This window comes from Hyla sarda, chromosome 4 (assembly GCF_029499605.1).
Source record: "Hyla sarda isolate aHylSar1 chromosome 4, aHylSar1.hap1, whole genome shotgun sequence".
Taxonomy (NCBI): Eukaryota; Metazoa; Chordata; class Amphibia; order Anura; family Hylidae; genus Hyla; species Hyla sarda.
In genome coordinates this window covers 47,269,800-47,289,172 of record NC_079192.1, presented here as the reverse complement: position 1 = coordinate 47,289,172, position 19,373 = coordinate 47,269,800, and the positions used below count along the sequence as shown (strand labels likewise).

Sequence of the window (19,373 nt, the reverse complement as noted above, 5' to 3'; positions counted from 1 at the left end):
ACCACACTGCACATCTACACAGAGGGACACACTACAACCTCACTGCACACCTACACAGAGGGACACTACAACCACACTGCACATCTACACAGAGGGACACACTACAACCTCACTGCACACCTACACAGAGGGACACTACAACCACACTGCACACCTACACAGAGGGACACTACAAACACACTGCACAACTACACAGAGGGACACTACAACCACACTGCACAACTACACAGAGGGACACTGCAACCTCACTGCACACCTACACAGAGGGACACTACAACAACCTCACTGCACACCTACACAGAGGGACACACTACAACCTCACTGCACAACTACACAGAGGGACACTACAACCACACTGCACACCTACACAGAGACACTACAACCACACTGCACACCTACACAGAGACACTACAACCACACTGCACACCTACACAGAGACACTACAACCACACTGCAAACCTACACAGAGACACTACAACCACACTGCACACCTACAGAGAGAGAGAGAGAGACACTACAACCCACTACACAGAGGGACTATACAACCACACTGCACAACTATACAGAGGGACATTAAAACCTCACTGCACAAATACAGAGAGGGACACTACAACCTCACTGCACACCTATACAGAGGGACACTACAACCACACTGCACACCTATACAGAGGGACACTACAACCACACTGCACACCTATACAGAGGGACACTACAACCACATTGCACATCTATACAGAGGGACACTAAAACCACACTACACAGAGGGACACTACAACCACAAGTCACACCTACACAGAGGGACACTACAACCTCACTGCACACCTACACAGAGGGACACTACAACCTCACTGCACACCTACACAGAGGGACACTACAACCACACTGCACACCTACACAGAGGGACACTACAACCACACTGCACAACTACACAGAGGGACACTGCAACCTCACTGCACACCTACACAGAGGGACACTACAACAACCTCACTGCACACCTACACAGAGGGACACTATAACCTCACTGCACACCTACACAGAGGGACACTACAACCTCACTGCACAACTACACAGAGAGAAACTACAACTCCACTGCACACCTACACAGAGAGAAACTACAACTCCACTGCACACCTACACAGAGGGACACTACAACCACACTGCACACCTACACAGAGACACTACAACCACACTGCACACCTACACAGAGACACTACAACCACACTGCACACCAACAGAGAGAGAGAGAGAGAGAGAGAGACACTACAACCCACTACACAGAGGGACTATACAACCACACTGCACAACTATACAGAGGGACATTACAACCTCACTGCACAAATACAGAGAGGGACACTACAACCACACTGCACAACTACACAGAGGGACACTACAACCTCACTGCACACCTACACAGAGGGACACTACAACAACCTCACTGCACACCTACACAGAGGGACACTACAACAACCTCACTGCACACCTACAAAGAGGGACACTACAACCACACTGCACACCTACACAGAGGGACACTACAACCTCACTACACAGAGGGACACTACAACAACCTCACTGCACACCTACACAGAGGGACACTACAACCACACTGCACACCTATACAGAGGGACACTACAACCACACTGCACATCTATACAGAGGGACACTAAAACCACACTACACAGAGGGACACTACAACCACAAGTCACACCTACACAGAGGGACACTACAACAACCTCACTGCACACCTACACAGAGGGACACTACAACCTCACTGCACACCTACACAGAGGGACACTACAACCTCACTGCACACCTACACAGAGGGACACTACAACCACACTGCACACCTACACAGAGGGACACTACAACCACACTGCACAACTACACAGAGGGACACTGCAACCTCACTGCACACCTACACAGAGGGACACTACAACAACCTCACTGCACACCTACACAGAGGGACACTATAACCTCACTGCACACCTACACAGAGGGACACTACAACCTCACTGCACAACTACACAGAGAGAAACTACAACTCCACTGCACACCTACACAGAGAGAAACTACAACTCCACTGCACACCTACACAGAGGGACACTACAACCACACTGCACACCTACACAGAGACACTACAACCACACTGCACACCAACAGAGAGAGAGAGAGAGAGAGAGACACTACAACCCACTACACAGAGGGACTATACAACCACACTGCACAACTATACAGAGGGACATTACAACCTCACTGCACAAATACAGAGAGGGACACTACAACCACACTGCACAACTACACAGAGGGACACTACAACCTCACTGCACACCTATACAGAGGGACACTACAACCACACTGCACACCTATACAGAGGGACACTACAACCACACTGCACATCTATACAGAGGGACACTAAAACCACACTACACAGAGGGACACTACAACCACAAGTCACACCTACACAGAGGGACACTACAACCTCACTGCACACCTACACAGAGGGACACTACAACCTCACTGCACACCTACACAGAGGGACACTACAACAACCTCACTGCACACCTACACAGAGGGACACTACAACCACACTGCACACCTACACAGAGGGACACTACAACCACACTGCACACCTACACAGAGGGACACTACAACCACACTGCACACCTACACAGAGGGACACTACAACCTTACTGCACACCTACACAGAGGGACACTACAACAACCTCACTGCACACCTACACAGAGGGACACTACAACCACACTGCACACCTACACAGAGGGACACACTACAACCTCACTGCACACCTACACAGAGGGACACTACAACCTCACGGCACACCTACACAGAGGGACACTACAACCACACTGCACACCTACACAGAGGGACACTACAACCACACTGCACACCTACACAGAGGGACACTACAACAACCCTGCACACCTACACAGAGGGACACTACAACAACCTCACTGCACACCTACACAGAGGGACACTACAACCACACTGCACAACTACACAGAGGGACACTACAACCACACTGCACACCTACACAGAGGGACACACTACAACCTCACTGCACACCTACACAGAGGGACACTACAACCACACTGCACAACTACACAGAGGGACACTGCAACCTCACTGCACACCTACACAGAGGGACACACTACAACCTCACTGCACACCTACAAAGAGGGACACTACAACCACACTGCACAACTACACAGAGGGACACTGCAACCTCACTGCACACCTACACAGAGGGACACACTACAACCTCACTGCACACCTACAAAGAGGGACACTACAACCTCACTGCACAACTACACAGAGAGAAACTACAACCTCACTGCACACCTATACAGAGGGACACTATAACCTCACTGCACACCTACACAGAGGGACAACCCAATATCACTACACAGACACTACAACCACACTGCACACCTACACAGAGAGAAACTACAACTCCACTGCACACCTACACAGAGGGACAATACAATATCACTACACAGACACTACAACCACACTGCACACATACACAGAGACACTACAACCACACTGCACACCTACACAGAGGGACACTACAACAACCTCACTGCACACCTACACAGAGGGACACTACAACAACCTCACTGCACACCTACACAGAGGGACACTACAACAACCTCACTGCACACCTACACAGAGGGACACTACAACAACCTCACTGCACACCTACACAGAGGGACACTACAACAACCTCACTGCACACCTACACAGAGGGACACTACAACAACCTCACTGCACACCTACACAGAGGGACACTACAACAACCTCACTGCACACCTACACAGAGGGACACTACAACAACCTCACTGCACACCTACACAGAGGGACACTAAAACAACCTCACTGCACAACTACACAGAGGGACACACTACAACCTCACTGCACACCTACACAGAGGGACACTACAACCACACTGCAAACCTACACAGAGGGACACTACAACCACACTGCACATCTACACAGAGGGACACACTACAACCTCACTGCACACCTACACAGAGGGACACTACAACCACACTGCACACCTACACAGAGGGACACTACAACCACACTGCACAACTACACAGAGGGACACTACAACCACACTGCACACCTACACAGAGGGACACTACAACCACACTGCACAACTACACAGAGGGACACTGCAACCTCACTGCACACCTACACAGAGGGACACTACAACAACCTCACTGCACACCTACAGAGAGGGACACTACAACCTCACTGCACAACTACACAGAGAGAAACTACAACCTCACTGCACACCTATACAGAGGGACACTATAACCTCACTGCACACCTACACAGAGGGACACACTACAACCTCACTGCACACCTACACAGAGGGACACTATAACCTCACTGCACACCTATACAGAGGGACACACTACAACCTCACTGCACACCTACACAGAGGGACACTACAACCACACTGCACACCTACACAGAGACACTACAACCACACTGCACACCTACACAGAGACACTACAACCACACTGCACACCTACACAGAGACACTACAACCACACTGCAAACCTACACAGAGACACTACAACCACACTGCACACCTACAGAGAGGTAGAGAGACACTACAACCCACTACACAGAGGGACTATACAACCACACTGCACAACTATACAGAGGGACATTACAACCTCACTGCACAAATACAGAGAGGGACACTACAACCACACTGCACAACTACACAGAGGGACACTACAACCTCACTGCACACCTATACAGAGGGACACTACAACCACACTGCACACCTATACAGAGGGACACTACAACCACACTGCACACCTATACAGAGGGACACTACAACCACACTGCACATCTATACAGAGGGACACTAAAACCACACTGCACACCTATACAGAGGGACACTACAACCTCACTGCACACCTACACAGAGGGACACTACAACAACCTCACTGCACACCTACACAGAGGGACACTACAACAACTTCACTGCACACCTACACAGAGGGACACTACAACAACCTCACTGCACACCTACACAGAGGGACACTACAACCACACTGCACAACTATACAGAGGGACACTACAACCACACTGCACACCTACACAGAGGGACACACTACAACCTCACTGCACACCTACACAGAGGGACACTACAACAACCTCACTGCACACCTACACAGAGGGACACTACAACAACCTCACTGCACACCTACACAGAGGGACACTACAACCACAAGTGACACCTACACAGAGGGACACTACAACAACCTCACTGCACACCTACACAGAGGGACACTACAACCACACTGCACAACTATACAGAGGGACACTACAACCACACTGCACACCTACACAGAGGGACACACTACAACCTCACTGCACACCTACACAGAGGGACACTACAACCACACGGCACACCTACACAGAGGGACACTACAACCTCACTGCACACCTATACAGAGGGACACTACAACCACACTGCACACCTATACAGAGGGACACTACAACAACCTCACTGCACACCTACACAGAGGGACACTACAACAACCTCACTGCACACCTACACAGAGGGACACTACAACAACCTCACTGCACACCTACACAGAGGGACACTACAACAACCTCACTGCACACCTACACAGAGGGACACTACAACAACCTCACTGCACACCTACACAGAGGGACACTACAACCACACTGCACACCTACACAGAGGGACACTACAACCACACTGCACACCTACACAGAGGGACACTACAACAACCTCACTGCACAACTACACAGAGGGACACTACAACAACCTCACTGCACACCTACACAGAGGGACACTACAACCACACTGCACACCTACACAGAGGGACACTACAACCTCACTGCACACCTACACAGAGGGACACTACAACAACCTCACTGCACACCTACACAGAGGGACACTACAACAACCTCACTGCACACCTACACAGAGGGACACTACAACAACTTCACTGCACACCTACACAGAGGGACACTACAACAACCTCACTGCACACCTACACAGAGGGACACTACAACCACACTGCACAACTATACAGAGGGACACTACAACCACACTGCACACCTACACAGAGGGACACACTACAACCTCACTGCACACCTACACAGAGGGACACTACAACCACACGGCACACCTACACAGAGGGACACTACAACCTCACTGCACACCTATACAGAGGGACACTACAACCACACTGCACACCTATACAGAGGGACACTACAACCACACTGCACATCTATACAGAGGGACACTACAACAACCTCACTGCACACCTACACAGAGGGACACTACAACAACCTCACTGCACACCTACACAGAGGGACACTACAACAACCTCACTGCACACCTACACAGAGGGACACTACAACAACCTCACTGCACACCTACACAGAGGGACACTACAACCACACTGCACACCTACACAGAGGGACACTACAACAACCTCACTGCACACCTACACAGAGGGACACTACAACCACACTGCACAACTACACAGAGGGACACTACAACCACACTGCACACCTACACAGAGGGACACACTACAACCTCACTGCACACCTACAGAGAGGGACACTACAACCTCACTGCACAACTACACAGAGAGAAACTACAACCTCACTGCACACCTATACAGAGGGACACTATAACCTCACTGCACACCTACACAGAGGGACAACGCAATATCACTACACAGACACTACAACCACACTGCACACCTACACAGAGAGAAACTACAACTCCACTGCACACCTACACAGAGGGACAATACAATATCACTACACAGACACTACAACCACACTGCACACCTACACAGAGACACTACAACCACACGGCACACCTACACAGAGGGACACTACAACCACACGGCACACCTACACAGAGGGACACTACAACCACATGGCACACCTACACAGAGGGACACTACAACCACACTGCACACCTACACAGAGGGACACTGCAACCTCACTGCACACCTACAGAGAGGGACACTACAACCACACTGCACAACTACACAGAGGGACACTGCAACCTCACTGCACACCTACAGAGAGGGACACTATAACCTCACTGCACACCTACACAGAGGGACAATACAATATCACTACACAGACACTACAACCACACTGCACACCTACACAGAGACACTACAACCACACGGCACACCTACACAGAGGGACACTACAACCACACGGCACACCTACACAGAGGGACACTACAACCACACTGCACACCTACACAGAGGGACACTACAACCACACTGCACACCTACACAGAGGGACACTGCAACCTCACTGCACACCTACAGAGAGGGACACTACAACCACACTGCACAACTACACAGAGGGACACTGCAACCTCACTGCACACCTACAGAGAGGGACACTATAACCTCACTGCACACCTACACAGAGGGACAATACAATATCACTACACAGACACTACAACCACACTGCACACCTACACAGAGACACTACAACCACACTGCACACCTACACAGAGACACTACAACCACACTGCACACCTACACAGAGACACTACAACCACACTGCACACCTACACAGAGACACTACAACCACACTGCACATCTACACAGAGACACTACAACCACACTGCACACCTACACAGAGACACTACAACCACACTGCACACCTACAGAGAGAGAGACACTACAACCCACTACACAGAGGGACTCTACAACCACACTGCACACCTATACAGAGGGACATTACAACCTCACTGCACAACTACAGAGAGGGACACTACAATATCACTACACAGGCACTACAACCACACTGCACACCTACACAGAGACACTACAAACACACTGCGCACCTACAGAGAGAGAGAGAGACACTACAACCCACTACACAGAGGGACTCTACAACCACACTGCACACCTATACAGAGGGACATTACAACCTCACTGCACACCTATACAGAGGGACACTACAACCACACGGCACACCTACACAGAGGAACACGTCAACCTCACTGCATAACTACACAGAGGGACACTACAACCTCACTACACAGAGGGACACTTCAACCACACTGCACACATACACAGAGGGACACTACAACCCACTACACACCTGTACAGGAGGGAGACTACATCCTCACTGATCACCTATACATATGGACACTACAACCTCACTGCTCAACTACACAGAGAGACACTACAACCACTTTGCACACCTACACAGAGGGACACTACAACCCCACTGCACAACTACACAGAGGGACACTACAACCTCACTGCACACCTACACAGAGAGGTACTACAACCTCACTGCACAACTACACAGAGAGGTACTACAACCTCACTGCACAACTACACAGAGGGACACTACAACCCACTACACAGAGGGACACTACAACCACACTGCACAACTACTCAGAGGGACACTACAACCCACTACACACCTACACAGAGGGACACTACAACCTCACTGCACAACTACACAGAGGGGGACAATACAACCTCACTGCACACCTATACAAAGGGAGACTACATCCTCACTGCACACCTTTAGAGGAGGATATGTACTGAGTCTGAGACCTGAGACAGTCACCGGTAGAGCGGCCCGTCTATCCCGATTACACGGCACTGGAGAGGAGCCTGACGAAAGCACTTTAGGGCACTTGTGAAAGCGCTGTAAGGGTCATGCGAGAGAGTGGGACTCCCTGGGGAGTGTGCACAGGGAAGACCGCTCCAAGGCCGAAACCATAGACCTATACTCACCCTGTATACAGCCATACTCACCTAAGATGTCTTCAGCCAGCTATGGTCACCTGCGTCATGTTAAGCTGAGACAGCGGGACAAGCATGGAAGATAGGGTGACCCGGACTCAAGGTACAACCCCAGGCTCTGGCCGTTTGTGTGAAAGGGTTAACGGAGCATACTCTATGCCCCGTGCCCCTTAGACACATATGGGGGGGGGGGGGGGGAAACAGGTAGCGCCATGCTCCTGAACCCCCACCTAAAAATCTGAAAAGAAAAAGGAGAAAAAAGAAACTAAATACAGGCCCTAGCTAGAAAATAAAGACGACCAGGTCTGGAGAACTCCAGACCTGTGTCTGCCTCCTACTGACATTAAGTTAAAACGGATCAGCTCAGAGTCAGTAGGCGGGGTATATCCTGCCAGGAGGGGCAGACTTCTTTTTGTATGCCTAGTGTCAGCAAGATATACTTATGGTCCCTGTGTCTCCCAATAAAGCCGAGAAATGTGTTTTCCACCGGAATACCCCTTTAAGGTATTATCCAAGCTTCTCCTATTGATGGTACAGTCATGGCCGTAAATGTTGGCACCCCTGAAATTTTTCAAGAAAATGAAGTATTTCTCACAGTAAAGGATTGCAGTAACACATGTTTTGTTATACACATGTTTATTCCCTTTGTGTGTATTGGAACTAAAACAAAAAAGGGAGGAAAAATGCAAATTGGACATAATGTCACCAAACTCCAAAAATGGTCTGGACAAAATTATTGGCACCCTTAACTTAGTATTTGGTTGCACACCTTTTGGAAAAAATTACTGAAATCAGTTACTTCCTATAACCATCAATAAGCTTCTTACACCTCTCAGCCGGAATGTTGGACCACTCTTCCTTTACAAACTGCTCCAGTTCTCTCTTATTGGAAGTCGCCTTTTCCCAACAGCAATTTTAAGATCTCTCCACAGGTGTTCAATGGGATTTAGATCTGGACTCATTGCTGCCACTTCAGAACTCTCCAGCGCTTTGTTGCCATCCATTTCTGGGGGCTTTTTGTCACATGTTTGGAGTCAAAGTTGATCACAGAGTCTAAAAGCCCTGAGATGTACTGCCGGTTAGCTCAGGGATGCTGGTCAGGATCACTGCTGTGTAATCGCAGTGTCCAGATCAGCTGTGAGGATGGCCGCAGGTCCCTTACCCTGCTCCTGCGTCCGATCGTCGCTCCTTTACTGCTGCCAGCCATGGCAGGCAGTAGTAAAGGAGTGCCGATAACACTGATTACTGCTAAGCTATGGCATAGCATTGATCAGTGTATGCAATCTACAGATTGCATGTAATAGTCCCCTATAAGGACTAAAAAAATGTGGAAATTTTTAAAACAAAAGTAATAAATGTCAATTAACCCCTTCCCAATAAAAATTTTTTAATAACCTCCGTTTCAAAAAAGTTTAAATAGAAGTATATATATATATATATATATATATATATATATATATATATATATTTTAAAAAACACCCCTTTTTCCCCATCAAGGGTACGTTCACACGGGCGGATCCACAGTGCATGTTCGCACATTGTAGTGTGCCTGCTCGTAGCGGCGTATTGCACATCTAAAGGCACCACGTAGCGATCCTTCAGCGGTGGATCCGCCCATGTGAACATACCTTTAAGGTATCCAGTTTTGTGACCGGACTTAAAACCATGGCATACCATGGTTTTAGGTCTGGTCAGAAAACTAGATACGGGGCAAAAATGAGCTGACCGGAGTCACCATTTGACTCTGGTCGGCTCCTTGAAATGAATTAGATACCGGCCGGGACCGGCTGGGTTCCCGTACAGTTAAATCAAAGTGTGAACTCAGCCTAACTGGTGCTTAGACCAGATTAATGTGCAGTTTTTCAGAACACGTTACATGCCAAAATATGCATTCACCTCACACCTTGTTGTTTTCAGCGTAAACTGTGGTACATATTTTTTTCTAAGCGCACATTCCATATATGCCAGACTCTTATTCTGGAGCGTATTGCTCAAGAAACTGCCATATGCCGATTAGCCCTGTCTATCTGCGTCTTTGACCACAAGTAAAATAGATGACAAATCCATGACTACCCCTAGGACCCATGCACACTAAGGAATTTCTGCCCAGAGAAATTCTGGGCAGAGATTCCGTGTACATCCGGCGCCACTAAAAATAATCTGCACTATGACTGCACAGACTTGCAGTCCTCATTGACGGTAATGCAGTTTGGGGCTACATTCTGCTAAAAGAATGGACATGTTCATTCTTTCGGCGGGATCTGGAATTGAAGTTTCCGCTGCGGAAATTGTGCAGCAGAATCCCATAGAAGAAGATTATGGGAGGCTGCTGCACCGGAATTTCGAACAAGAATTTCCACAAGTGTGCATGGGATCTTCTGCATTTGGTTAACTGGTTGGTTAAGTAAATAAGGGGGAAATTACTTTTTCCTGTCGCTAAATAAAATGATCATTTACAAACAGCATTTTGATAATCTGAGATTATGACAAATATGCAAAAATAGAAGAAACTGGAAAACACTTTTTTCTACAACAAAATTGGGCGATTTATCTAAATGTGTACAGAGGAATAGTTGCCTCTAGAAACCAATCAGATCACTTCTTTCATTTTTGAAAGAAGCGATCTGATTGGTTGCTATGGGCAACTCAGCAACTTTTCCTCTGGACGGGTAATGATGAATCTCCCTCTATATATTTGTATTCCTGAAATGCTTAAAGGGAACCTGTCAATATGTAAATATTATCCAATCCATCTGCATCGTGTTATAAAGCAGGAGGAGCTGAGCAGATTAATATATATCTCAAGATTAAACTTGTTATTTATAGAGTCAGATCTCTGATCTTTCCATGCCTTGGAGTCCAGTGGGTGGTCCTATCATTGCTTAAATGGGCGCTGTCATTAAATTAAAAAAAATGATATGTTGTAGTACTTAAGTACTACAACATATCTCTAATATACTTTAATAAAAAAAATAAAAAAAAGTGATTTTAAACCAGTTTAAAATCACTTTTAAATTCGGCCATTAGGGGTCGCCCTCCTAGTGGCCGAATGCATTCGGCAGTGACGTCACTATAGAATTTCGACTCATTTAAGCCTGGCAATAAGTCTAAATTCAGTCACTGCGGTGCTCGCTCCCGCCTGTCAAACAGGCGAGAGCGAGCACGCTGATAGCTGGGGCTGCGCGCATTGGCCTGCTCCACTGGCCTCGCGCGCCCCTGTTATCCTGTCCGGAGGCAACGCACGCACTCATTGCTGCGCTGATCCTCCGGATGGGTAAATCTGCTCTCTGCAGTAGAGGAATGCGGTGGGGGAAGCGGGGTTCGGAGGAGCGCCGCCGCTGCTCAGCACTAGAGGCCGGGTGGGGGGGGGAGTAGCAAAGTTATTGTTTTCACCATATTGCCTTCCAGCTGTTTCACCACTACAACTCCCAGAATGCCCTGACAGCCAGTAGATGTCAGGGCAAGCTGGGAGTTGTAGTGGTGAAACAGCTGGAGGCACCCTGTATAGTTAACTAAGGGCGGAAGTGTCGTCCCCAGCAGGCATCAGTGACGTGGTGCCTGCTGGGGAAGTCTGCCTGGTAGTGAGCACACTACCAGGCAGACAAAAAGCCATTTTAATATAGTAAAAAATATATGTAAAGGCAGGGAGGGGGTTAGGGATAGGCAATAGGCAGGGACAGAAAGAAAAAAAAAATGGATGGTGGGAACTACCCTTTAACAGTAGTCACCGGACTCCTAAGAATAGAAAGAGCAGACATTTCAATCAATAAGTTAAAGGTTATACTAAATCTTTTCCCACAAACCTATATACCAATCTAATCAGCTCTTCCTGCTCTATACCATGCTGCCTTTAGATAGCATTTTCATTGTGACAGATTCCCTTTAAACGGGTACTCCCGGGCCCTGAGACATCTTATCCCCTATCCAAAGGATAGGGATAAGATATCTCACCACAGGGGTCCCGCCGCTGGGGACACCTGCAATCTTGTATTCGTTACCCACCTGTTTGAGCTGCACGCCTGCCGTCACGCCCCCTCCCATAGACTTGCATAGTGGGGGCAGGGGGTGACATCTAACAGGGGCGGAGTCTTGATGTCACGATACTCCGGCCCCGTAGTCGCCACCCGGCTGTTTGTGAGCCGGCACCACGGCGTGCAGCTCAAACAGGTGGGTGGCGTATTCAAGATTGCGGGGGTCCCCAGCGGCGGGAACCCCGTGGTGAGACATCCTTTGGATAGGGGGATGTCTCAGGGCCGGAGTACCCCTTTAAATTAATTAACTGTTGATTTTCTAACCACCTGCCAGAAGTCCATCTCAAGCCTTTACTACTCTTTCAGTAAAATAATTATTTCTCCCATTGCCTCCCCTTAAGGACTGAATGTGACCCTTCTTTCCTTCTACCGCACTCACCTAATTTGGTTTAATGCATTTCTGAATAGTTCTTCTAAAATCTTGCCTATTGCCAACTTTCTTTCCCTGGATTTAAAAAAAAAAAAAAATTACGTCAGACAATAATGCATTTGTTCAAACACGACCAGGGTTGCCAATGAAAATCAGCCCTTTTTTTTTTTTTTAAACAAAACTTTATTGGTAATTTTGTCTCAAATGTTTACAGTATAACACATGTAAGAAGTGAATGTGTGTGTGTGCGCGTGTGTATATATATATATATATATATTTATATTTTTATATATATATATATATATATATATATAATTTATTTAAGTGAAAACGCAATAGAAATTCACAGATCTGCCCCCAAATTATCCCACTTCCCTCACCATCAATGACTGCTCAAAAGCCAAACCCCCATTCATTTGCTATTGGTTAACAGGTTGGAAAAGGAGCGGCTGATCATTTGGGTCTCATTCGCCTTCATTGTTGGACAATAATAAATAATTATGATAAAATTAAAAAAAAAAGTTGTACTTCCAGGTGCAGACTAGTCATGTACACCCCAGAGGACAGCCCAGAGGACAGCCAGGGGTGATTCAAGGAACACATGGAGATTTGGCATTTTATTCTAGAATACTCCGGTAGATGTGTTCTCAACCCTCATCCAAACCAGAACCCTTACTGCTCAAGTCTCTGAGCCGATTTAAAGGGACGGTACGAGATTACAAAAACTTGTCAGCTTTTTTTTTTTTTTTTAACCCCCAAAACACCACCCTCCATGTCCACAGGTTGGGTCTGCTGTTAAAGCTCCGTATCATTCAAGTGAATATGGATACAACACATTGACAAGGGTTGCACAGCTCCTGAAGGCAGCTACCATTTTTTTTTTTTCTACTCTCATGTAACCCTTTCCAGTCTCTATTTGGAAGGGAAGAGCTGAGGGGACAAGCCTTCATTTCCAGGAAGGATATATAGTGTCCTGTATGAACTTTCTAGGCCAGAAAGTTTACATTTTTTTCTAGCGCTATCCCAGACATAGACGACATATAAAATAAATACACTGTGACCTCACTAAAAAAAAAAAAAAAAAAGTGACCTACACATAGCAAAACATGTAACTATGACCACTAGAGATGAGCGAACTTACAGTAAATTTGATTGGTCACGAACTTCTCGGCTCGGCAGTTGATGACTTTTCCTGCATAAATTAGTTCAGCTTTCCGGTGCTCCGATGGGCTGGAAAAGGTGGATACAGTCCTAGGAAAGAGTCTCCTAGGACTGTATCCCCCTTTTCCAGCCCACCGGAGAACCTGAAAGCTGAACTCATTTATGCAGGAAAAGTCATCAACTGCATAAATGAGTTCAGCTTTCAGGTTCTCCGGTGGGCTGGAAAAGGGGGATACAGTCCTAGGAGACTCTTTCCTGCCTCCTCCAGAGGATCCGTTTGTGACGAATCGAATTTACTGTAAGTTCGCTCATCTCTAATGACCACTACAATACTGTGAATAACATTGACGGCTGTACCACGCTAGTATGTGATGGGCTGAAGGCTCCTTCACCAAAGAGTTATCTTACAGTGGATAGAATAACATGGTTTCTTTCTTCCAATGGTGCTTTACCAGTCTATAGAACAGTGTTTCCCAACCAGGGTGCGTCCAGCTGTTGCAAAACTACAACTCCCAGCATGCCCGGACAGCCGTAGGCTGTCCGGGCATGCTGGGAGTTGTAGTTTTGCAACAGCTGGAGGCACCCTGGTTGGGAAACACTGCTATAGGATGTGCCGCTCAACTCCATTAAAAAGTGGTATCCCGGTGGAAAACTTTTTTATTCTTTTTCAAGCGAAAAGAAGATAGCGGAGCACTCACCAGGTCAGTAAAAGGCTTTCTTTATTGATCATGTCGATCAGTCGGGATACATGCAGGGGAGGATGGAATGGACGCGGGGGTACAGAGAACGGCGACGGACCGTTTACGCGCCGGAGAGCTTCGTCAGGCCGGTATAACTTTCTGGCATCAGTTGATTTTTTTTATTTTTTTATTAATCAACTGATGCCAGAAAGTTACACAGATTTGTATATGACTTCTATAAAAAAAAAAAAAAAATCTTAATCCTCCCAGTACTTATTAGCAGCTGGAAACTAAAGAGGAAGTTCTTTTCTGTCTAACCACAGTGCTCTCTGCTGACACCTCTGTCCATGTCAAGGAACGGTCCAGAGCAGCATATGCTTGCTACGGGGATTTTCTCCTGCTCTGGACAGTTCCTGGCACGGACAGAGGTGTCGGCAGAAAGCACTGTGGTCAGACAGAAAAGACATCCAAAAAGAAAAGAACTTCCTCTGTAGTATACAGCTGCATATAAGTACTGTAGTATACAGCTGCATATAAGTACTGTAATTAAGTAAATGTATTTTTTTTTTTTTATAGAAGTAATTTACTGCTAATAAGTACTGGAAGGATTAAGATTTTTTTTTTTTTTTTTTTTTTAATGGAAGTAATTAACAAATCTGTTTAACTTTCTGGCAGGAAAAAAATAAAATAAAATAAAAAGTTTTCCACCAGAGTGCCCCTTTAAGTCTGAGCTGCAACACCACACAAAACCTGTGGACATATGTGGCACTGTTTTCGGAAGAAAGAAGCAGTGATTTCCAACCAAAAAGCCCATGTAAAGGGACGGACACAGTTCATCTAAGCAATCGTGCTCAGACCTGGTTAACCCCTGAAGATGCCCTCGCTGTATCCCCTGATCTTACTTCAGTCCATGGACTAAGCAAAGCCTAACAAAAGTCGTTTGCATGTGAATAACTTAAAATCTGTCAATGCCCAACTACACTGTAAGCAAGTCACCAAGACGGATGGCAACCAGGCAGCTCATGCCAACACTAAAAAAGGTAATTCCTTATTGCCTGGAGTCGAGGCAAGTAAGAAGCAAGTAAGAAGCAAGTTATCCCTGTGTAAAGTAGATCGCTCCAGGACCCGACTAAACAGGTGACGAAGGCTTTTATGTCAAAGCCCCACGAACACGCTGTAAGGACCCGCTTCCTGTAAATCATGTGACCAAACTTCATTCTGACCAGCGAAGCACCTAATACGTCCCTCTACTACAACCACCACACCCTCCTTCCACTTCCGGTAGAGTTACTCGGTAGGCAGCCAATAAAGATATGATTGGACCTACCAGAAGAAGGTTATGGCTTCAATGATGGGAGAAAGGGGTTAACCCAGAGGCAAAAATGTGGGTACGTGAGCCAAACAGTAGTGTGAGGTGGGGGGGATGGGTGTGTTTAGGTGGGGGGGGGGGATGGGTGGGGCTGGGTAAAAACTGGCACTTCAGTTTAAAAGTCATTCTAGGACAAGGAAAGCTGGGCAATGGGATAGTGATTGGCAAGGAAGAGAATTCAGATTAAAACAGTTCAATATTTATAAACTATTTAAACTAAATGATTAAAAACCAGTAGCCAAGCTCTTCAGATGAAAATGGTTAAAAAAAAAAAAAAAAGAAAAAAATTTTTTAACAAAAATTAACATAGGCCGCATCCTGAAGGATATAGGCCCCGCCCCTAAGGTTCTGACTCCACCCTAGAGGAACCAGTCACATTTAAATAACTTTCTTGGCCCCTCTGATCTGTCAAGGAGAGAAGCAAGTGTGAGGGAAGTGGGGATGACAGAGATTGGGGGGGAATTCTCCAGGACCAAATCGAAACCAGCACCACCAGATCCAGGTAAAATAAGATGGCCGCCAAGTCGATTCTGCACCACTAATAAAAGCTAGAGAGGTGGGAAGTGTGAAAGGGAAGGAGAAGTTTGTGTGCCGGTCAGCGGCGTTCTCTCCATCGGTCTCGCTTGATCTCAGGAGGTCTTGGGTAATGGTTCCTCCTCTCCACGCGCTCTTCAGAACTCAGAGAATTCTTTGGCGCACTTATCTGTAATGGAGACTCTGATTTCTTCTTCTTCATAATCATCAAAATTACTGGTGTCGCCCGGGCCCTTACACTTCGGTATGAAGGGAGCCTCCACCTGAAACACAAAGGAGAATCGGATTAGTGAAAAATTAGGATCTTTATTGAGGACATTGACCTCTTTCTGACTCTCAACATACAATGTTGCTGCAGCAGAAATTAAAGGGGTACTCCGGGGGGAAAACTTTTTTTTTTATATATCAACTGGTGCCAGAAAGTTAAACAGATTAGTAAATTACTTCTATTAAAAAATATTAATCCTTCCAGTACTTATTAGCTGCTGAATACTACAGAGGAAATTCTTTTCTTTTTGGAACACAGAGCTCTCTGCTGACATCATGACCACAGTGCTCTCTGCCGACCTCTCTGTCCATTTTAGGAACTGTCCAGAGCATCATATGTTTGCTATGGAGGTTTTCTTCTACTGTCAGCACACTGTGAGCACTGTGCTTGTGATGTCAGCAGAGAGCTCTGTGTTCCAAAAAGAAAAGAATTTCCTCTGTAGTATTCAGCAGCTAATAAGTACTGGAAGGATTAAGATTTTTTTTATTAGAAGTAATTTACAAATCTGTTTAAACTTTCTGGCACCAGTTGATGTAAAGAAAAAAAAAAAAGTTTTCCACCGGAGTACGAAAAGGGGAAAAAAAACTACATGTTGTCCCCACAAATGTGTGTGTAATATACATACATATTATATACACACACAAATATATTTTGAAGTACAGTGACCCCCCCCGACCTGCGATGGCCCAGACATACGATCATTTCAACATACGATGCTTTTGTATGTCGGAGACATCACATAAACGGCTATCCGGCAGCGCAGACTGCTTCAGCTGCCACCGGATAGCCGTTTACGGTGCCCCGTGTGGTCTGCCGACCATCACTTACCTGTCCTCCGGGCTCCAACGCGTCCTCTTCGGGATCCCCTGCATCGTCGGCGCTCTCCATCGTCATCATCACGTCGCTGCACACGCCGTCCCGTCATCCAATAGGAGTGGCGTACGTAGCGATGTGATGGCGGCGACGGAGAGCGAGGATGCCAGGGAAGCAGAGGCCTTGCCGGAGCGTCGGGGACACCTCGGGGACGCGGCGACATCCAGGGCAGCGGTGACGAGCAGTGACGGTCCGGAGCGGCGGGGACAGGTGAGTACAACTTCATCTAACAGTGATCTTCAACCTGCGGACCTCCAGATGTTGCAAAACTACAACTCCCAGCATGCCAACGGCTGTCCAGGCATGCTGGGTGTTGTAGTTTTGCAACATCTGGAGGTCCGCAGGTTGTAGACCACTGTCCTATACTTTACATTGCACGGATCCCTCAACATACGATGGTTTCAACAAACGATGGTCCGTTTGGAACGGGATTACCATCGTATGCTGAGGGACCACTGTAAAATAAACCAATGCCCTTAGAGTTCAGTCTACTAAAAAAAAAAAAAAAAAAAAAAAAAAATATATTCTAAAATTATTATTTTTTTATGGCATAGGGAAAGTAAAACTTTAAAAAATAAATAAATAAATAAATAAATTTAAAAAAAACAAAAAAAATAAAACGCATCTCCAAGCAGGCCCATTGCAAATTCACTCATGGGGGGGGGTTCACGGGACTTCCTATCTCGAGATCAGTGGTGGTCCCAGCAATCAGCCCTCCCACCATTCAGTTAATTATCACCAGTAGAGATGAGCGAACTTACAGTAAATTCGATTCGTCACGAACTTCTCGGCTCGGCAGTTGATGACTTATCCTGCGTAAATTAGTTCAGCCTTCAGGTGCTCCGGTGGGCTGGAAAAGGTGGATACAGTCCTAGGAAAGAGTCTCCTAGGACTGTATCCACCTTTTCCAGCCCACCGAAGCACCTGAAAGCTGAACTAATTTATGCAGGAAAAGTCATCAACTGCCGAGCCGAGAAGTTCGTGACGAATCGAATTTACTGTAAGTTCGCTCATTTCTAATCACCAGTATCCAGTATATAGAGGATACATTTTAATCTTACAATAATCCCTCTAGTCCATTGTTTTCCAACCAGGGTGCCTCCAGCTGTTGCAAAACTACAACTCCCAGCATGCCCGGACAGCCGTTGGCTGTCCGGGCATGCTGGGAGTTGTAGTTTTGCAACAGCTGGAGGCACCCTGGTTGGGAAATACTGCTCCAGTCTTTCCGATAAGGAAGTGCAATGTCTCCTGAGGACCCTCTCTATC

General features: G+C 46.9%; 1 protein-coding gene across 6 annotated transcripts in view; it reads right to left on the bottom strand.

Annotated features, from left to right (window-relative positions):
• The window catches only part of PRKACA (protein kinase cAMP-activated catalytic subunit alpha), a 170,027-nt gene that overhangs the window by 77,715 nt on the left and 72,939 nt on the right, over positions 1-19,373 (bottom strand). For 4 of the 6 annotated variants that reach the window (XM_056570763.1, XM_056570765.1, XM_056570761.1 and 1 more), the window contains exon 11: positions 15,678-17,229. In XM_056570763.1, the coding sequence (XP_056426738.1) occupies positions 17,104-17,229 (126 nt within the window). In that variant the 3' untranslated portion in view covers positions 15,678-17,103. Of the gene's footprint in view, positions 1-13,231; positions 13,304-15,677; positions 17,230-19,373 lie in introns of those variants that run through there. The other 2 variants (XM_056570767.1, XM_056570766.1) reach the window with 1 other exon arrangement.